This window comes from Physcomitrium patens, chromosome 3 (assembly GCF_059467195.1).
Source record: "Physcomitrium patens ecotype Gransden chromosome 3, ASM5946719v1, whole genome shotgun sequence".
In the NCBI taxonomy this organism is placed as follows: domain Eukaryota; kingdom Viridiplantae; phylum Streptophyta; class Bryopsida; order Funariales; family Funariaceae; genus Physcomitrium; species Physcomitrium patens.
In genome coordinates, this window is record NC_143412.1 from 996,502 (window position 1) to 1,017,688 (window position 21,187).

The 21,187-nt window shown below is 35.9% G+C and overlaps 5 protein-coding genes across 5 annotated transcripts; 2 read left to right on the forward strand and 3 right to left on the reverse strand.

Annotated features, from left to right (window-relative positions):
- Positions 1-4,541: 4,541 nt before the first annotated feature.
- Positions 4,542-6,198, reverse strand: LOC112279567 (large ribosomal subunit protein eL43z). Its single transcript, XM_024514151.3, has 5 exons — positions 6,114-6,198; positions 5,542-5,581; positions 5,211-5,299; positions 4,943-5,025; positions 4,542-4,673 (listed from the first exon to the last, which is right to left on the reverse strand). Exons 1-5 carry the CDS (start codon positions 6,114-6,116, stop codon positions 4,610-4,612), a joined length of 279 nt encoding a protein of 92 aa, XP_024369919.1. The 5' UTR covers positions 6,117-6,198; the 3' UTR covers positions 4,542-4,609.
- A 1,257-nt stretch (positions 6,199-7,455) lies between these two features.
- On the reverse strand, positions 7,456-11,832 carry LOC112280383 (single myb histone 1). The gene is made up of 6 exons (XM_024515826.3): positions 11,140-11,832; positions 9,953-10,161; positions 9,743-9,827; positions 8,948-9,031; positions 8,069-8,552; positions 7,456-7,891 (listed from the first exon to the last, which is right to left on the reverse strand). The coding sequence occupies exons 1-6, from the start codon at positions 11,287-11,289 to the stop codon at positions 7,848-7,850; spliced, it is 1,056 nt and encodes a 351-aa protein (XP_024371594.1). The 5' UTR covers positions 11,290-11,832; the 3' UTR covers positions 7,456-7,847.
- Positions 11,833-12,715: 883 nt separating this feature from the next.
- On the forward strand, positions 12,716-14,467 carry LOC112279536 (uncharacterized). The gene is made up of 4 exons (XM_024514067.3): positions 12,716-12,730; positions 12,979-13,185; positions 13,351-13,506; positions 13,646-14,467. Exons 1-3 carry the CDS (start codon positions 12,716-12,718, stop codon positions 13,411-13,413), a joined length of 285 nt encoding a protein of 94 aa, XP_024369835.2. The 3' UTR covers positions 13,414-13,506; positions 13,646-14,467.
- Positions 13,771-14,193, forward strand: LOC149989453 (uncharacterized). Its single transcript, XM_090249396.1, has one exon. The coding sequence runs from the start codon at positions 13,771-13,773 to the stop codon at positions 14,191-14,193; it is 423 nt and encodes a 140-aa protein (XP_090105522.1).
- Positions 14,468-19,300: 4,833 nt separating the features above from the next.
- On the reverse strand, positions 19,301-20,296 carry LOC112279647 (uncharacterized). Its single transcript, XM_024514284.3, has 2 exons — positions 19,864-20,296; positions 19,301-19,538 (listed from the first exon to the last, which is right to left on the reverse strand). Exons 1-2 carry the CDS (start codon positions 20,047-20,049, stop codon positions 19,383-19,385), a joined length of 342 nt encoding a protein of 113 aa, XP_024370052.1. The 5' UTR covers positions 20,050-20,296; the 3' UTR covers positions 19,301-19,382.
- Positions 20,297-21,187: the final 891 nt, after the last annotated feature.

The following is a 21,187-nucleotide window of genomic DNA, read 5'->3' on the forward strand; positions in this document are numbered from 1 at the left end:
TATTCAATAGCATGTATGTGCTTATGTTTATAAAAGAAAAAATCATTGAAGAGTGAAATTATAAATAGATGAATTAAGAATGTAATTGACCTCTTTATTTTTTAAATATTTAAATATTTAAAAAGAAAATAACTAACAAGAATTTGCCAAGGATATGTTAAATTTATTATTTTTGTTCTAATTTACTAAAATCATTATCAAACTCAACAACAATATATTAACTAATGAGTATGTAAAATATAAATATCTGTCACTAATTAATGTCTCTATTAGGTGATCATTTAAATTAGCATGTTTTACTTGATTTTTTAAAGTTTCTTTCATCATACTTATCAATTCATTCATCATTTAATTCTTATTTAATAATTTCAACTTTGTAATAAAATATTTAAAAAAAAAAAATACATAACAATATAAATATATTATATTTTATAAAATATATAAAATATTTAAAAATTTACTAAATTTTTAACACATAATAAATAGGAACTTAAATATAGATCTTAAAAGATTAATAATAACTTTGACTATTTTATGAAAAAAAAATGCACGTATTAGCTATATTATATTATTTGTACATTCATTCAACAACCTATACTTATTTATGTTCTTGGAAGAAGTTGTCAAAGTTGCCATTTCTAAAATACAATTATTCTAAGACAAACTTGATAGCTACTATAAAATCAAGATACAACTAGAAGATCAATGCAAGACCATTTTTAACATCAGATTTGGTGCTTTTTGCTGGATTATGATGCCACTTAGCATCAAAAACACTCTTCTAACACATTAGCAAGTGATTAATTAAACATTCAAAGCATACTTGGGCAAAATCATGAACCTATTCTTTGACAAATTTAGCAATTATAACTTTGTAGACATGCACATTATCAAACAAAATCTTAATTTCTAACAGTGTTACAAATTCAAACAAAAGCTCAATTCAAAAAATATGTACCTTCATGATACATTTTGAATTGATCCTAATATACTAATATATCTGCGGCTATATTAGTATCATAACACCAATTACTTATTTTATTCAAAAAGATATATTTTATGAATGGTCAAAGGATTGCCAAAGGGCCTTTGACACCATCAAACTACATTATGCAAATGCCTCAATTGTCATCTACATCTATTAGGATATCAAGTATCGCATCTATAGCAATGCATAGAACATTTCTTTTATCATAATGCTAGTTCATTATCCCATTGGCAACCATATTCAATGTATTGTTTATGTTTCTTCTCTTTTATTATTTGTGGAGGAAAATTGTATAATCATAAAAATAAAAAAAAATAAGGAAATATTTTATGCAATCTTAAGAAAAATAAATTAATTATTTAATTTTTTAATCTTTTGCATTAACTACATGACATTAATGTACTTGGTCAATAAATCCCAAGTATTTACACATCTAGCACAATAATTCCTCTTCTTTTTTGATTTTAAATTCACTGTTGTGTACAAACTCAATAAAATTTATGGTAATGTTGTTGCTTTATTTTGCAACAATTTTAGAAATCTAAACCTATCTAATATAAAAAATAACTAGTCCAATGAAAAAAAAAATTAAAAAAATTTAGACTTGTTATATCTTATCTTTGAGTATCTTTATGTGGAAACATTTCCACATGTTATGACACGCAAGTAACACAAATGCATTGTACATTGTACAAAATCATACTTGTTAAAAAAAACAATTTTTTCTATTACTTTTAGAAAGATAAGATACTTTGTTAAGTTTTTTTTGGATTTAAACAATGCACCATAGTTCCTGCTCTTTACATTGGCTTAAGAAGCAACTACTTTTTATAAAAAAATAATATATGTAAGTTACTTATTTCCAAATATTGGTGGTCTAAGATGCATGCAATTATCTTCACATACCACAAGTCTTGTAACAATTATCAGCAGTTAGAAAACCTCACTAAAAACATTTCTAATAAAGTTTTCACTTTCTTTGATACCAAACTATATGTAATATTAATATTGTACTTAATTGGATTATTACAAAAAACGGTCTAAAGTAATTGCAAGTATATCTTAGTGGCAACTAACTAACTAAGAAACCAAATAAATTGAAATAAAAGCCCTTTGAAAGAACAGAGCCTAAGATGTTGTTCAATTTTTATACAAATCCATCTGTACTCAATATGGTTATCTCTTCTAAGTTTTCAGCAACCAAGACACACATTCCATCATCAACATAGTTGTATAAACCATGCTCAATTTTATTTTATTTTTTCAATACAATTATTATCTTATTATTATCCATAAGATAATAATCAAGCTAAATTAGCAAATAAAGTCTTCATTGCCATCCTTTAGAATATAGTTACTAGAAAGCCAACTACATAAGATTAATAACTTTCCTTGGCTCTCTTTGCATATTAAATGGCTCTTATAATGTCAACAAGTCTTTTTTAATTTGAACTTGAATACATTTTTATTTGATAAATATCTACAAAGTGTTTACTTCCAATAACAAAATTGACTGTAATTGGTTTATAATCCTTTATATATATCTTTGTAGCTCAAATTAATTATTTGGATTTTATAGAAAAAAACATCTTGATACAAAATAATGATTCAATATCTAATAATAGAATTTTATTACTTAAAAATCTACACCATATTTTATTTACTACTATGTTATAAGTCATTATGTCTTGTTATTTCTCAATGGCATGAATTTTTACAACAACAAACTTCAATCACAATGGTGTGGCCCATACTAAATCTAATTTTTGTTATCTAATAACATTCTCTTATTGCTAGCTGTCAAACACTTCAATCTAAACCCCAATGTTTTCAATGTCAATAAAGTCAAATCATATTATTTCTTAGACAATTCTCTTATCATGCTCATAAGATATAACATTTTTGTTGAAAAGCTTTTATCCATACTAGCCATGATAGTAGCCATATTTTCTTAATCTTTAAAAACAATGACAATTACCATCCGTATTGCCTTTAGACAACAACAATCAAACAACATTTTGTTTTTTCTTCTTTTTACATCAAAAGTCAATACTAAGCAACCAACTTTTTCCATTCCATCCAACCTAACTTTCTATATGAGACACCATTTAATAATCTCAAGGCATATTTTATCTCCATACTTTTCAATACTTCTATATTTTTCTTTTCTTTTCTTTGCTTTTCTTTTCTTTTTTATCTTTGCTTACTACTTCTTTTTATTTATGATTATGAATGAATCTAAGAAAATAGCAACACCTTTTCAAGAGTATGAAGAGGTCAATATCACAAAATTTTGTCCAAAGTATGGTATAAGACATTGTAAAATGAGGAATTTATAAACACCACCATTATTCAAGAAAACTACATAATGGGACAAATTTACAACGAAGTAATTCCAATCATGTTTGAACTCATCAAAGTCAAATAAATCATTGTTCAAATTACAGTGGTCCTTCACTGTACATCTAAGTCAAATAAAGTATAGTCAAGAAACACAAAAGACAATAAAATAAAATAAAATAACAACTATTGTGATAGTAGGATTGAAATTAAGAATAAAAATAAATATTGAATGGATAGTTACTCCAAGATGTGAAAATATGTTCAAAGTACAAGAACAACCAGTTTCAGGAAAGAAATTTTTAGTCTAAGAATAGCATTTGGTACACTTTCACTTGTCCTGAGTAACACAAAAGTAGTATGGAAATTTTCTTAAATGCTACACATCAGAATGATAGAAAAGAGAAAGAAATAAAGTTATCCCTTGCTGGGATTTTTGTATTTTTCGGTACTTTCAGGATAGTATTTAAGGAGTATCCACTTTGTTTTAAGTCCATAATATCGTTGGTAGTGAAGCATCTCAACAATTCAACCAAATAGAATGAAAACACCCTAAGTGGACTCTGACATAAATAACTGGCTACTCATAGCTTGAAAGACAAAACTAGGCATTCGATCGGATGGATGGAGAGAATGGTCATTATATCTATGTTCAACTGTCACGTTTTGAAGGTTTTTTTTTATAAAACTACATTATTTAATTCATTATAAATGTGTGTATATATATATATATATATATAAATCTGTAGTTACATCCTAGTAAATTTAGTATATTTACAGCAATTACATTCTGGAAACTAGACGCAGTTACACACTTTCTCAATCATGTTCAATGTTTTCATGTAGGTGTGAGCATCTACTTATCTTTCCTCCTTCGAGATCATTCAACGTCTTCGCCTAATCTAAAAATCTTTAGATAAAAGGATATTCTCCAGTGAAATGAAACACATAAGATATGTGATAATTAAACCTTCAGATAGATGAAAAGTTTAATTTATTTAGGAACACTCGTGATCTCAAAGAACACTTGTAAATATCATACAATTGTATGTTGAAATCTAGTAGATAACATTTGGCAGGGTTCTTAACGAACATAGACATTAAAAGCTTTTCGTATATTTGTGGGATGTGTTTATAGATATTTCGCACAGTGAAGGACCACTCAAGACCATGCAAATGCAAAATCAAACACAGATTAATCCTTGACAAAATGTGGCGAAAAAAGAGACTTCTTTACTCTAGAAAGGTTAGTTTAAGATGACTAGAGAAAACATGAGTAACCTAGCTCTCTGTGGCCTCCCTCAGACGCCTGATAGTACTGCGTACAGTCACTGCCGCTGCCGTGCTGAAACATATCAAGTCATCAGGGTCGCACATCTTCCATAAGTCGAATACAGGATTCCAATATAATAAGCTTCAACACATCAAAAAAGACAAAACTACTAATATTTCTGTACCAATATTGCAAATTCTTCTAACATGAGCCAAAGTACTATCCAAGCTTTACAGTTACGTTTATACTTAACACTTTATACACCAGAACCTCTGAAGAAACTAATTAGACAGCCAGTGAATATAACACCTCTTAAGATAAGGAAGGGATTAAGCACTTACTTCAAAGTGTAAGCGCCACCAGCCTTGACCTTGCCACAATCTTTGCAGTTCCAGATTCCAACTGCTTTCCTCTTCACAGCAAACTAAAGAGACCAGGGAAAAGAAATAAATGAACAGAGTAACATGGGATAATTATATGATACGTTAGAAATTAACTGGATTTATACGATCCTTAGAAATTAACTGGATTTGACATTGCATTTGAACCCTCACAATTGACCTGTAAAATAACCAAAGTTACAAGATTGTTCTTCTGATGAATGCTCACCTTTCCACAGAACTCGCAGAAGTATTTGGAGTGTTGGCTGACCTCCATCTTCTTAATCTGCTTCCTCAAACTGGCACCATATCGTGTGCCTGCAAACCAAGGAAGTAAATTAGACAAAAATCAACGAGATTGAAGGGTTTCGTAAATAAAAAAACGCGATACCCAACTAGCTTAAGCAATTGAACAAATCAGGGCGAACGTAAGCCAAAGTTAATCACTTAAAACCACTTCCCATTAATCACTTAAAACCACTCAACAGTCCAGCATGCCAAAAACACGAAAAAGATCAATGAGATACAAAGGGCACACAAATATTTTCAACATTACATACCGTACTTTCCGACAATCCCGGCCTTCTTAGTGCGCTTAGTCTGTCAAAGAAAGCAACCAACTAGGTTACAGCAACAGATGTGGCGCGTCCAGAGTTAATTACAATCTGATCACGCGCAGCTCTAACTCAGGAACCCTAAACTATAGAACTTGAAGCATCCGCAACCCGCAAGTTATTAAATCATAATCTGCCACAACTGGCAGGAACGTAAAAAAATAAAACAAGATTCACAATCCAACCATCCATGACATGTAAACCTAAGCTAGGGCAACAAGTTTATCCCCAAACCGAAACGATTTCCCACACATTATTCAAGCACTTGCTCGTGATTCAACATCAGCCACGCGCACTCGAATTATAACATGCCGCAACTGGAATCCGGCAATCCTCAGGAGTCTAACCTACTTCACATGACAAGCAAAACAAGCCGCAGGAACCAGCTAGAAAATGCGAAGGGAAAGAAATCGAGATTCAGTGGCAAACCGCTACCGAAGTGCTCTATATAAAAAATCAAAATCAAAAAAATAAAATAAAATTGCTGCGAGGCGAGGTAGCAAGAAATAATAACTGACCATAGCGGGAACGGAGCGTAGCGCGGTGAAGAGGGTTGAGATCGACCAGGAGAGGTCGGAATTGCGAGCTCGGCTTCGAGAGGGGGAGCAAAGACAGAGCAACTAACGCAAGCAGCATGGGCTTTCTAGGGTTTCTGCCGAGCCTATCCCCAGGCCTCCTGCTTCGGGTTCTCCGAACCTGATTCATCGCTGCTGCCCCAAGTAAAAAAAGTAATATTCCCATTAATGATCAATTTTCTAACTGCCACGTCAGATTCGAATCGAATAGTATTTTTCACAACTTTGAACTTTCTTCATCATGTATTCAACTCATCCAAAATGTTATTTTCATGATGTTTCCTTCGTGTGTTATTCATTCATCGAAGGAAAGGTAATTTGTGATTCTTCAAAACGAACGATGCTGTAAATTGTAGTTGTAGATGAAAGGTAACCAAATAGTCTTTTAATCGGACTTGTTATGTTTATATTACAGGTGTACTAAACTTCTAGCTTTTTCGTGATGTATTTTTCTAATATACGATGTACTTGTTGACATGACATCTTAGTAGTAAAGATTGCTTTTGTGTGTGTTGTGACTTGCATACTTCCACGGTTTGAAAACTAACATGGTTATATCACGTGTTTTTTGGTGTGCGTTGTTAGTTTTTGGAAGTCATTGAATTGATGACTGTGTATGATAAAAACTCAGGAAGAGTAAGTACGTAAAAATAAGCTTGTTTCGTTGAGCTTTGTTGTCAAACTACTAAGTGGGTATGTAGTGGTGAGTTTAAGAGATAGACTGAGGATGCACATCATCATAAAAAGACACACCGAAATTCCACTTACTACATACGGTTTCAATACAAGTGTTCTATACAATCCCTTGTGAAATACATGGTAAAAAATATGTCTTAATGTGCCCACTCCTGCTATTAATATGATTGTGTTAAACGACTGCAAGATTTATTTTTTTATTTTTTATTTCCAAAATGAGCAAAAAATGAACCTGTCTAAAGCTCATAAAGAACAAACTCGATTACATCCCATTGGGGTGAGACTTCTCTAGATGATCAAAGCCGTAAAACCCAAAGAGACTGAAACCCAATTCTCCTAACACGCAATCAGTAAGGAGACATACTGATAGAGGTTACACTAGCATACAGTGGGAAACGAACGTTAAATAAAACACAAGATTGTAAACCAGTAAATATGAGCAATAGTCTAGATTTCTGTTGCAGTGTAGAATCCCTCTAATCCATTGCCAATGTCACAAACTCTACACCAAAGTCGTGTGTAAACTAGCTCATTGAGAATCAAAATCAAGCGAGATAGAAATTGAAAAACAGAAATAAAAGAGATGAAATCATCAGGAAAATCGTCTGTATATAAGGATGTTGAGCACTAATGAGGAACCATGAAGGATTGAGGGATTTACATCAGAGTCGCTGTCCTTGTTACAGCCTTCACAAAGTACACTATCGTTTAGGATACAAATGCTGAGCTAGAAAATCCATAACCCCTGCAAAACTCGAAGCTGTAAAACATCAAATCTAGATACACTACCTCTACTTCCCTAGCATATAAGATCTAAGCTATTTGACATCTATATAAACAAGCCGAATCGACTACAATACAGTTGGCCTGACATCAGGAATATGTGGTGACCTGGTTGTAGTTTAACTTCATCGTATCTGACAGAAGTAAGCAGTCGCCCCCTAACCCCTAGATGCATGTCGGGAAGCTTTAATTATTTGCCTACCCATTCACTGCGACCTCTTGCATGATTGCCATCGCTCGCACTGTTGCATCGCCGTAAGTATCGAGTCAGTATGTGGTAAAGCAACACGACCAGAAGTTACATGTGTTCATCGTTCTTTTCTAAGACTTCGTAACAAAGTCGCCGCCTAGTATCATCACTGCCACAACCTCATCTCTGACCAAGAACTTAAGGTTTCAAACATCATACTGTCACGTACATTTCTTTGGATGTCTGATTGCTGCCGCAGCAGCGGCTTCGGCAGCGGCTTCGAGAGCCTCGGCTTCGGCTTCAGCAGCTTCTGCTTCTCTGGCAGCGGCTTCTGCGGCGGCAGCGGCGGCTTCAGCTTCGGCGACAGCCAATGCAGCTGCGCGTGCAGCCTCCTCGGCAGTTTTAGCCCTGGCCCTAGCAAGATGCTCAATGTCCGTTTTTGGCTTCTTGTAAGGCAAACTTTCGGGCCTTATTCTCTTTGAGCTATCCCGAAGGTCCCACGCATCTCTAGGAACGCGTGAAGGATGCGGCTTGTTGCTGTCGTCACAGTGAACCTCTTGCCGCCTCAAGCGGGACCCTTTCTGTACACGGCCATCGCTGACTGTGCCAACGTGCTCCCTCTCTCTTTCCCTCTCCCTCTCCCTCACTTCAGGCTCCTCCGCGACCGACGATGGGCTTTCATTACCTTCATTCATTTTGTAATTCTGCCTCACCTGCTCACAAAGTTACAAAATGAGACCAACTTCTCCACATGACTTCAGAGTCAACAAGAAAAAAGGGAACCCAAACTGACCACTACCTGTGCTCCAAGGGTATAAAAAAAATACTAGTCGAGGATGACACCTTCAAACAGCCCCGAAAAACAGCTCGCAGTTCGACTGGTACCGAAGGTGGACGGATTTCGAAACGGGACGCTACCTCAAAATGCACAGATTTACTACTTCTCAAAAGGACCCCTGGGTGATGCTTCTGTAAGAAGCCTACATCTTCCATACGCAGATCCGTTCGTTTCGGTTTAATATTTGATAGACTCCCGGGTTACTTGCATGCAACGACAGAAAACCTGCCAAGCCTGTTTCGTAATTTCATGCTTGGAAGAACAGCTAACCTTTACTAACTTCCCTGAGAGAGCTAACGACTTAAGTTTGGTTGTGAGCAGCCTCCGAAAGTTTGAAGGCACTGCATGCCGCTCCTGGAACAATCAAACAGTTCATTAATCAGCATTTTATTACAACCGTATATCTAAGGAAATCATCAAACTAACAGACGCGCAGTGGCGATTGAGCGATGTCTGTTGTCCCAACTCAATAACCTCAACAGAGCTATCAACAATTAGTTCCTCTCCATAACCACTACATCCTTCAAATTTAGTATCCAACTGCTTATGGATGAATATTCTCCAGATGCAGTTGTTAGCAATGAAGACGTAGCCCCATGTGACAGGCTCCTAAAGATCAGGTTAACAACCCACTCAGACGTTCAGAAGGCCAAAAAGAACGACAACAAACGCTATGTATACAATAATAACTAAATTGGAACAGAAGTCACATGAGGATAAGAGGCACAATAACGATGTCTTCTTCTCATCGAAATCAAATGACAATGGACCAGGACCACAACATAATGAATATCCACAGAATCCGCTTATCAAATACATACTGACATTTTTGCAGAGAGGATTCAGTAGACTATCTCACTGTTACTAAACTCAATCTAAACAGGCGGTTCGTTACAAGAGTATCCTTAAAGAAAAGGCACATGGAACCATTAAATGCACTAGCGAACCCAAAAATATTGTTACACAAGACAACCCACAACTACTTAGAGCACGAACGAACCCAAAGGGTAGGAAGTGTGCGGGCACACAGCACAGCTCCATTCCACAAGCGAACTACCAAATTACCTCAATGTAGCTAGCAATAGAGGCATTGCTGGATCCGTATGGTTCTTTAAGTCCCAACACTGCTTCAAAGACCATGTTATCATACCTGCCATGGAACAGCATCAGTAACACTAAATTTCACTAAAACTGCATGCGCAATGCCGTCAAAATTGAAATGAATCACACCCTTAACCGCAACAGAGAAAAAAATACGAAGAGGCAAAATACTACCTGGAACCAAGCGACTTGCGATCTCCTGATGTATCCGCGCTCTCTCTCTTCACCACGTACCCTTCATCTCCCGGTGCCACAACACTCAAAGGTTTCACGGAAGCTACATCCTCCATTAAGGTCAACATCCCAGGTCCAGCAGTTATGGCCAAGGGCTTCCTTGCTGAACCCAGCCCATTGGCACTTACACTCATGTTTCGCCATTTATCCTGCCATCCAGCAGCCACCAGAGGATTGTCAATACACCTTTACCCAAGGCTTTTACAACACCCGATACGCAAGAGTGGTGCAGGTGGGACTGTAATCTGCCTCATCCACAAAAAAAATTGGCCACACTATCTATGAGGATATTTATCACTAGCGATCGTGTCACAGCCCCTCCACGGTCGTTTAGACACGAACAAAAAATACCGTTCCAAAACAACCAAGCCAATCTTAAACACTATCCCGAACTATTTCCGTCTTCTTCGCCATCTTGAGAGCCATCATATTCGTGGACTGCTACAACTTACCATTTCGTTCAAAATTCTGTAGCTCACAGCCCTTCTAATACTCACTGCAGGACATGACCTTTGTTTACATCCGTTTACAAATCTTAAGAAAGAAAAATTAAACACCTTTATAACTTCAGAGACAGTACCCTACAACCATCAGCGTTCACGTGGACTATCGATGCGATACCACAAAGCGATAGGTTTGTGAAAAATATCGCTCGCCCGCTCTTATTATCAACTGGGTGCAATCGCTTATCTTAGTGGATGCTATCAACGGATTGTACCAGCGTGAGAGGCGAAAAAAAAACCTAACGCATACTCAAGTTGGAACCGTACTAGTCCGATGGTCGTCATGTGCCAAGGTTTGCGTAGATAAAGAGGAGCCAAATGAAGTAACAAAAATCAGTTCGTTTTGAACCCCACGCTCGATAAAGAAACAGGTATACAGCAACTACTTACCCTAATTCCAAAGGTGACACATCGACTCTTTTGTGTTTACGTAAAAACTTAAGAGCATGCCATAAGCCAGTTTGTGAGAAATTCAGTAGAGCACGTCGAGGGCTCAGCGTAAAATTACGATCGCTGTGGAAGTTGTCACAAAGGCTAAAATGCAGCGAAACAGCCATGAAATCGGGAAAGGCGGGAAATAAAATAAAAAATAAAAAAATCGGAGGGAGGGACAGGATGGGATACCTTAAGGTCTACGTTGGAACGAGACGTCAGACATGGGCCGAACTTAGAGTCTTTCTGAATTGCACGCCACTTCCCTGGTCCATACTTCTCGACCCCAGCGCGGAGGGCAGCCTCTTCCTCCGCGGTCCACTTCTGTTTGGGAGCTCCCATGGTTGGGCTCAGACGGCGAAACCCTTGAGGAGAAGTTAGCAATCAATCATGGAGCTAGCTAGGTGGGTGGAAGGCGAACACCCAGAAAAAAGGACCACGACAGAAAACCCTAATAAGACGAGAAACGCCCAAACTAACAACTAAAAAGGTAGATAGAGAGCGCGTGCGCGAAGAGGGGGGAAGGGGAAAGGAAGATAGAGTATGAGGGCGATGCAGGGTGAATGACACAGGATTGTGGGTTGTTAGGCTGATTGTGGTGGTGTGACGAGTTGGGGGTGTTTACGGCAACACCCACCAAAGATTCTCACTAAGTCTGTGGCTTGACTTGACTTTCTACGGGCCTTCTCAATCAATCGCTCTGACTTTTCCTCTCGCTCTCTCTCCCTCTCCTCTCCTCTCGCGATGCCTGCCTGTCTATCTATCTCTCTATCTATCTGTCTGTCTGTTTCTCTGTTTCTCCGTCTCTGTGTGTGTGAGTGTCCCCTGTTTGCTGCTGGGCCCTCCCTCCCTCTCGCCTCGTCCTCGTCCTCTTCCTCCTCTTGCCTGTCCAAGCCTGTTCTTCCTTCGGAGCTCCGCTGCCCTCGCTCTGTCCGCTCACCCAACTTTTCTCTGTTCGTTCGATATTCCACATCTCATCCTCACTTATCATTCATCCATTTCGGCACCCATGCTGCTTCAGTTCTGGCTTGCGCTCTTTCACACACTGCGAGCCTTTTCACTGATGCGCTGCCATGTGTACTTTTACGAAGTGTTAATTTATCCTTTTTATATATTAAAAAAAATAAAACTGTCTCTAGATGATTTAAATTTCCATGTCTAAGTTGCTTTTGAGTTATCATTTTCTTGTATTTTTTTTCTCTCGTAATTCTTTATCATCTTCATGTGGGAGAATTTTTCATATTGCGTGTTCAGTAATACACCAACTTTAATGTATAAATGTCAAATGAAATGATGGATTCAAATGTTATTCTCATGTAGTTTGGGATTATAATCAAGTTTTATTTTGGGTTGAAAAGAAAAACTTGACAAAATTCATGTAATTTTTTTTATTTATTTATTGAAATGTATGATTATGTTCTTACATGCCTTATTATACAAGAATAACAAGATGATAGTTCCTTTTATCATATATAGATAGGTGTGTGTGTAAACAATAATTGTAACCGTAGGTTCTAAGCTTTATTTTTGGTGGTACATATACTTTTTTAATACATGATATTCTAAATTCATAGTTACTTGAGTGGAAAGATCTTTTCAATGGTTGTAAAATGTTGATTAGGAACTTTATATTGTGGGAGGTCTTGTAAGTAACGATATTCCACGAAAAGAAAACATCTTTTATTTACGGCGTTTTGTATTATTTTGTTAGGAATTCATTTCACTTTTACTAAATTTTAATTTATTATTATTATTTTCCTACGAAACTATGCCATTTTTTATGGCATGAAAATGCACACGTACTGTTTATTAAATTATTTAGCAATATTGTATAGCGATGGAGTTAATATTGTCAAAACAATAAACAAGTAAAAGATTTTTTTTTGGTTGTTAGAAATCAAAGATCAAATTAAAAAAACACGTGAAAAACTGTAATATTTGATAACATTGCAAGGCTTTTAAAACAAAACACATATGAATTAGTGGAAGACCTTGGCTCTGATTAAATAAGGAACAGGTTACCTAATTTAGAATCAGGGTAACTGCGGAGAAAGGGCTAACACCAATGTCGTCGACGAAGGCGGACACCGGTGCCCGCCTCTCCCCTCACCCCCAACCTCAAGACGTTCAGAAAATCTGCATCTTGTGCCTGCCTCGGTCGAGCGAACAGACTCAACAATGATTCGGAGCAGTGCATTCACTTACATTTCGATTTCTCTTGCGCGTGTGGGTTTTCGCGTACGTTGCTTCGGGACCCACAATTTGTAGCTCTGTACTTCACAAGAGAAATTGAGATCGCAACCTCGTGTTTCCTGTTGAATCCAGACGTTCAGTCTCGGTGTTTCGGTGGGGCAATCCTGCGGAGGTATTTAACCAGGTGACCGAATCTTGATGGTTGTGTAGGTGTATGAAGGTGTCACATTATTGAGTTGTTTCGCATACGCAGAAAGCGTTAGTGGGTGGTGAGTCTGATACAATCGTCTTTTTTCGAAGTAAAGTGAACGACGGCCGCGGCTCTGTGAAACCCTGAGCTCTGGAGTTAACGCAGCAGCAACTGAGGTAAATTCTACTCGCTGTTAATATGTTCATGTTTCGTTGCTGGGGCTCCAGTAGACAGTTTAGCACATTTAAGTTGTTACGATCGTTTCACCGGATTCGGAGGTTTTTCTGTTTTGAGGATTTTTCAGAGTCTTTGCAGGTGCGGTTTGGAGGTCACGCAATTGGAATCAAGCCCGAAAGCTTTTTCTGACTTCGGGGAGGACTCGAGAGAGAAGGAATTCGAATAAGCCATCTTTAGGCGTCGAAGCATCATCTTCTTTTACAATGGCAGACAGTCTAGTTCAGCATCGTGGGGGCTGTCATTGTGGGGGTGTGCGGTTTGAGGTGATGGCTCCGGCAAGCGTAGTTGCGTGGAATTGCAACTGCTCTAATTGTGCGATGCGAGGAAACATTCACTTTATTGTTCCCAACGGTGATTTCAAGCTTGAAGAGTCGTCCAAAGATTATTTGACTCTCTATACCTTCAACACCCACATAGCAAAGCATTACTTCTGCAAAGTGTGTGGCATCACTTCATTCTATATCCCTCGCTCCAATCCAGATGGGGTGGCTGTGACTGTTAAATGCGTCGATCCAGGCACTCTAGCTAGTGTTGAAATTAAGACCTTTGATGGGCAGAATTGGGAGGCTAGCTACGCGAAGTCTGGAATCGCTGCTGCTTCCGAACCATGCCAAACAAAACCGTGAGGCATCCCAGGACAGCCTGATATCCTTTCCACTTTCTTTGAATGATATGCTTTTTCTTTTTTGACTTGGACTGGACTTTTCGCTTCTCCTTATTTTAGATCAAGCTGGACAGATTTGGGTTATTATTATCGTAGAATCCTTAACGTCTTGTTTAAGAAAAGCTTAGAGTCGGTGAGACAGTGTCTACATTAAAGTACTTGTCTTGGTGCATTCTGCCGGCATTTATGGCAGCTCAATACACAAATATATGGGATCGCTTTCCCATTAGTGACTAGCTGTGGGACATGTACTCGCACATAAACCTTGTTCGTCATTACTATTGCCGTTCTCACCTAGACTTTGCTACGACCAAGAATCGTGGACGCTTGGTGAGATTCACTTACTCCAGATAAGACCAAAAAATACGTGTCGTTGTGATTCCTCATACAATGAGACAGAATTATGCTGAAAGTGTAAGTAGACAGTAGTCGATCGCGCAGTACCCTGACAGCCACTGTACAGCAAACAAGACATTTACTTCAGCTTGCGGCGTTTTCTTCAATTCTGATCGATCATGCAATAAGTGTTGAAGTTTTTCACACTGTTAGAACAAGATTACATGCGAAGCTTCTTTTTTCGAATTAGCAATGAAATTATTCTTCCTCCTGCCAATGAGTTCTTCACCCTCGGTTGTGTCAAAGGCTAGTTTCCATCACCTCGAGGGCATTTCCTCATAGTTGAACTCTTGAGAGCGTCCACGATCTGCAGCTAGTTGAAAACAGAATCAGCTAATTTATTCCTGCGTGAGATATGCTCTCTGTGACGGGCTTCTTACTGATTGCTAGATTCGTAACCTTTTCCCCTCTCGAGAATCCGAAGACAACCAGAATTCAGTATAAACTATTGTCCTGCTGCAAGTCATTTTGCGAAAGATAATTAAGACGACCCTTGCACTCCAACGCGCTTTACATAGACATGCATCATGAGAGGTAACAACAAGCATCATACAGTGTTGTCCTCAGGCACATCCAACATTGACCAAAAAGGAAGTCTGCAATTCTAGAGTGTTGCCCCATGGAAATGTGCCGTTCAAATACAGATAAGATATTGTATAAGGTCTCCCAACTTGACTCGGAGGCAAGTGATCGTTTTAATTGGCACCAAGAATACAGAAACTTGACTCCATTTTGCGTTATCACTTGCAGCACATGCACAACTCAACTGAAGTCATGCTTAAAATTAAATTACAAAGATAAGAAATTAAAAGATTTTTTGAACACTTCTTAGCGACTTGTTATTATTGACAATCCAATCTGCACTCAGCTTGTGTCGTTCAATTTGTTCAAAATATATGTCATTAGTTAGTATTTGACCAAGTTGTGACACATGTAGCAAATGTACAAGCACGTGAAGTCTTATGCTCTTACTCATAATTGACTTCTCCACATTAAGGAAGTTTATTTTTTATTATTTTTTATATATAGTTGTTTTTATCAAGAAATTATCAAATCCTCCCATCAATTTCAGCTTATATCATAACAAAGAATAAATTTCTATAAACTTCTACAGAATTTTAAATATCACAAAGTTCCAAGTATTCTATATTCACGAATGAATCAACATCATCATTATAAATAATATAAATTATAATACTTTTTTTTTTCTTATTTGTATAGTTAAAATTTAATCTTTTCTAATAATATGTTATATGTTAAATAATTAGATATCAATGTTTTTCTAAAAGATTATATATTAATAGTATATTATATATACTTAATATATAATATTAAATAAGTGGATAGTATTAACAAGTTCAATATAATATTAATATATAGTCCTTTAAACGTATATTTTATAAGACTACATTTATGATATTGTGGCTACAAATCTTAAGATCTGCTTAAAGTTTCATACTACTGTTTTTATACTTTACTCCTTTTACTACCGTATTTACTTGACTAGTTCATTAGACATAAGTAACATTTACCTTGCTTCTCTTCCCACAAGGCAATTTTAGTCTTGAGACACAATTTAATAGTTAATGTACTAATTTAAATTAAAATATTAATTCATTCAAATTTATTTATTAAATAAAAAAATTTCTTATGAAACTCAATTGAGAAAATTCTTGTTTTGAAATCTTCTTCTTTTATAAGCTTGATTTGTCTTAGGAGTGTTATTCTTAATTTTTACAAAACCACTACTTATATATTCTAATATGACATATTTTTACTTGATATTATTTCTTTATTAAAGATTATTACTTTTTAAAAAGAATTTGTTTTGTTTTGTTTTATTTTTTTTTCTTTTCTTTTCTCCTTAATTTTGGTCATTGTTAATGTTTTTTGTCACCTTGAACAAATTGATGTTGTAATAACCATTTGTCTTCTTTTTCTTTGCCTCTCCTACTTTATTCTTTGGACTTGGTAAAAAAAATATTATTTATTTATTTATTAATTCACAAGAGTTATTATTATTTTTATATCCTTTCTATAGGTTCTAATCCAAATTATTCTTTATTTTGAAAAAGCCTCAGCTCTTGCTTTTTTCATTTAAAATTGTCAGGTTAGAAAAAAGACATCATAGAGAGTCATTATTTTTTAAGATTTATTTTCTCACTTATTTTCTATCCTCTAATAGCAACAGAAGAGAAGTTTTATTTTATTTTATTTTTAAAGATGGATGTACAATGATTACTGTTTAGATCTTTTTATATAAAAATAGTAATGTTTTAATTTAAAAGTAATATAAATGAAAAAATTGCAATCTTTGTATATAGTTTTTCCATTAGAATTTAAATTAAGCCACTTTTTTTTATTAAATATTGTTACATAAGGGATTTCTTTGACATTCATTTATTTTATTTTATGTTTATCTTAATTTTATTTTTATTGTGCTAGTAATTCATGTTCTTAAAAAAATCCAAACTACTATTTTTATTTTTAATATCCTTTCATATCTTAGATAAATCAATTTTAGGTTTATTTTATTTGATCTACTTAATGTATCTACTTCCATATTGGAATTATAAAATATCCAAACTACTACTTATTTTTTTTCCAATCGTATGTTTTCTTTGATCTTTGTTTCAGCCTTCTCTTTGGCCATAACCAAGATCATCTATTTGGCTTTAAATCATTGTAATAGTTGTATTTTCTATTTAGCATGTTTTTTTTCCTATTTCTTTTAAGATTATTTTTCTCAACCTATGTTTCTTCTTTGCTATCCTCCTACAAAGGTCTTTAAGACTCTATGTGTTTATAAATCTCTTCAATTTTTTTTCTCTCTCTTTAACTAATTGATTAATTTGTGTAATTTTTCTTTATCTTCTTATTCTCAGATTATTAATAGTAGTCTTGCTTCACTGACTACTTCCATTCAAAAAAATTCTTTAAGTTTTTTGCTACAAAACTTCCAAATAACCTATTTTTTATTTCATTATCTTGAACTTCTTGAGATATAGATTTTTACTAATTATAATAATATGGAATAAAGTCTCTCCTAATATCAAAATTTATTAGCTTTAATATTACATGTATTAATCAAAGCTCTATTTTTTAGTTCCTAATATTTAACTAACATAAGCAATACACTTCCTTGATTGATTTTAAACTAAATTTTGATACATGCAATAACACACAAGCACTTGTAACTCCAAGTCCCTATTCTTAATTGATTTTAATTCTTTTCTCTAATTCTCTTGTGATTGACTAAATGTTAGTCTTAAATAACAATATATTTAAAAATAGAATCTTTACAAATCAGATGAATAACACTTCTATTTTAGCTTGCACTCAACTTAAAAATCTTACTTAGATTTGTTGTCCTACCATCTAACTAGTCTATATGGGACTTTCTATGGTTTTGTAATCTATTGTGGACTATATTACTACACAACACTTTTAAGATTAACTTCTTTAAATTGTTACAAGTATTGGTATTTTAAAATTAAAACTTAACAAAACATTTATAGTTCATACAAATAAGTATATTCTACCATTATTAATGTAGCATCAATCAAGGTTTATCTTGATAAGAAATATCCTAACACTACTTATTTAAGATTAAATATAAAAAATATCACCAAGGATAAAAATTTATTTAAAAAATCAACTAATAACTATTTATACTAGTTATATATATAAATATGATCATAAAAAAATAGATTTCATGTCAGAAACTTCCTACTACACAATATTTTTTGAATAGATCCTAATTAATCATCCACAATTAAAACATGTTGATAGGTATAAAACATGTTCATAGTCAAGGTTTCATTAGCATCTGCAGAGGTGAAACTGGAGCAAAACAGTTCCATTTCTATACTCTATTGTTCTTCATATTGCCAACCATCATAAATCAGCAAGATACCAATTCTTTATTCTGAACACCACAACTAGTGATCCGACCATTTACACCTACATGTGCAAAACTTGATCACAAGCACTAGTCATCATATTTGTATCATACATAAATTTATTCCAATGGAGCAACTACAAGCCCCTTGTTTGCAGAAATGCTCAATTTCAAATCTGCGTAGAAGTTCAATGTGAGTTGAAGTAGAAGTAACCATCTTGGGTACCTCAAGGCTGGTGAATTGCGATCAATAGAGAATCATATTTTGGAACGCACCCCACAATATCCTTCTTCCACTTTAAGCACTGCAAATTCATCTTCACCTGCTTTGATATTTTATTTTCCCACATGATTCGACACAATACTCTTCAACCCATTTCAAACACCAGCAAAATGATTCCAGCCACTAATTCAATATTGCTTCTCCCTGCTGATGACAAGTGCAAAATTGGTACATGCAATTTTTTTGCAATCCACGCTTTGGTGATTTGTAACGACCATGTGAATGAGGGGATTGAGCTGCGCTCATAGTTACATTGGGTTGGTGCCTTTGTCTGGACATAAGACCGTCGGCTACGTGGTTGTATATTTTGCGGTTTCACTATCTTACAGGACAGCATGCTGTAACTCAGTCAAACGTAAGTTGAAGCATACTATTAACATTGAAAAAATAAAAATAATGGAGAAGGATTTTCAAGTCAGGAAAGTATGATGATAACAATAATGATGAAAACAAAAACTACAAAAACTGTGGTTAAATGAAAGGCATTGATGGGATAAAAAGAAATGCACTCAAATCATATTATTGGTTTTTTACATTATGAATAATAGTATGTAATGTATAGGTAACCTGCTCAAGCAAATAACCCGTGCCGCTGCTCCGGCACGACGTCAACGCCACCGAGACCAGCGTTGCGGTGAGCAAGCTTCTTGTATAGCAGTTGGATCTTCTCCTTCGATTCCTCGCTCTCTCGGTTTGATGAATCGGTGCTCGGTAACTTCCCTTCTTCCTGCACAACATCAATCAAAACCCGCACTCATGTTTCGTGGTTTCATTCCTGTGTTGCAACATGTCACATCCATGTTTCCTCCCAGAGCTCTTCCAGGAGTAGGATATCCACATGTACAGTTGTTAGCAGCTGAGCGATTATCTGAGCTTGCGTCGTTCAATGCTAGTGAACCCATCCTGCAAGGTCTCTCCTTGGAGCAAAGCCAAACGTGCTGGATGATTACCGTCTGAGCTTGATTGAGTAGCTCTGGTGACCGAAGCAACAAATTTTAGAAGATTAGCAGGAAAGTTTTGAATCGCATCATGGGCACGAGACTGATAGATACCTTCTTGCGACTTTCGAGTGCAGATGGAAGCTTCGATTTCTGTTCCTCGTGTTCCTCCTGGTGGTGGAGAGGGGCGGTGTGCTCATGGGTGGGCTGGGCATCCCTCTGGCTAGTGATGGTTGGAGCCACGGTCTTAGCATCGTCATCCTCCATACAAATACCAAGCATCTCTTTGATCTTATCCATCTTTTTTCGCCACAGGTAGACACCAAACCTCTCAAAGTCGTACTCAAATATCACAAACTAAGTGGTCTCGAATCCAAATGGTCTAGGAAGCCAATATCAGGTGCCGGAGACTGCACTATGCTCTCAAATCATTGTCTAATGTGCAGGGTTTGGGACTGATATTGCTTCGCGAACACCACGTCAAACTGTGTAAGCTGCGGAGATGGAAGCGCGATAAGGTAGGATGTGGAATGAGTGTGAACCTACTTCAGTGCTCTGTTGTGTAAGATCAGCATCTCTCATGTTAATAAGGACGAAGATGTGGACCTACTTCCAGGGCCTGGTGGAGGCACTGTGAAGATTGACCATCTTATCTCCGGATTGTATACATCGGGGGCCAAAGAATGCACCACGTGGAGGCTAATATATTGGTAGAATCATCGAATTTTTCACTTAGTATCCTAATCAACTAAAGTTGCTGCAAACACCACCTTGACTTTGATTACGTCAATGCAGGTCGTTGATATCGGTATTCTGCAATGAATGGATAAATGGTTGAATGCATGTTTCCTCACGAAGAAACTGAAGTTGAATAAAACTGTGCAATTGTAACGAAGAATCAAACCACACATGTTACCTTCTTGGAGGTTACTCAACGCCCTGTATAAAGATGTGGCTATGGATGAAGAGAAATGGAAAAGTGACTGGAATATATTGACAAGGCAACAGAAAATTATAAAATGAAGTTTTTGGAATTAAATTGCACAAGTGACAACATGACATACTTGTAATGTCATGTGTTTTAAATTTTTTGAATGCATGGTTTTTGTGTTTCGATCTCTTTAAGCATCAAACTATTCATCATGAAAATCATATGCTTATTTCTTTCCTTTTGTTGTCCTAACTATATATTTTGCTTGATTTTAACCACTGCGCTTGTGGCAAACTATTAAGAAGCTTTACATTGAAGGAACTAGCTAAGTCTCCATCATACATAAATTGAAGGTTAAGTTGACATTGATAGTTTCTTTTAGTTGTTAAGAGTTGCCAAATGTGGGAATCAATGTATTGTGGAAGTTGTGTAGGGCCAAAGTTGTGGTGGATGCCTAGTCTGCCACTTGGAGAAGTCTTAAGAATCCTTTGCTTAGAATACTACTGC

Coding starts and splice junctions, on each gene's coding strand:
- LOC112279647 (XM_024514284.3), bottom strand. CDS start 20,049: ATGGATAAGATCAAAGAGATGCTTGGTATTTGTATGGAGGATGACGAT. Junction 19,539..19,863: donor CACTCGAAAGTCGCAAGAAG/GTATCTATCAGT, acceptor GATGTTGTGCAG/GAAGAAGGGAAGTTACCGAG.
- LOC112279536 (XM_024514067.3), top strand. Junction 13,186..13,350: donor TTGCGCGTGTGGGTTTTCGC/GTACGTTGCTTC, acceptor ATGGTTGTGTAG/GTGTATGAAGGTGTCACATT.
- LOC112280383 (XM_024515826.3), bottom strand. CDS start 11,289: ATGGGAGCTCCCAAACAGAAGTGGACCGCGGAGGAAGAGGCTGCCCTC. Junction 9,032..9,742: donor CTATTGCTAGCTACATTGAG/GTAATTTGGTAG, acceptor TGATTGTTCCAG/GAGCGGCATGCAGTGCCTTC. Junction 7,892..8,068: donor AATCAGACATCCAAAGAAAT/GTACGTGACAGT, acceptor GCGATGCAACAG/TGCGAGCGATGGCAATCATG.
- LOC112279567 (XM_024514151.3), bottom strand. Junction 5,300..5,541: donor CGGGATTGTCGGAAAGTACG/GTATGTAATGTT, acceptor CTTGGTTTGCAG/GCACACGATATGGTGCCAGT. Junction 4,674..4,942: donor GGTGGCGCTTACACTTTGAA/GTAAGTGCTTAA, acceptor GATATGTTTCAG/CACGGCAGCGGCAGTGACTG.
- LOC149989453 (XM_090249396.1), top strand. CDS start 13,771: ATGGCAGACAGTCTAGTTCAGCATCGTGGGGGCTGTCATTGTGGGGGT.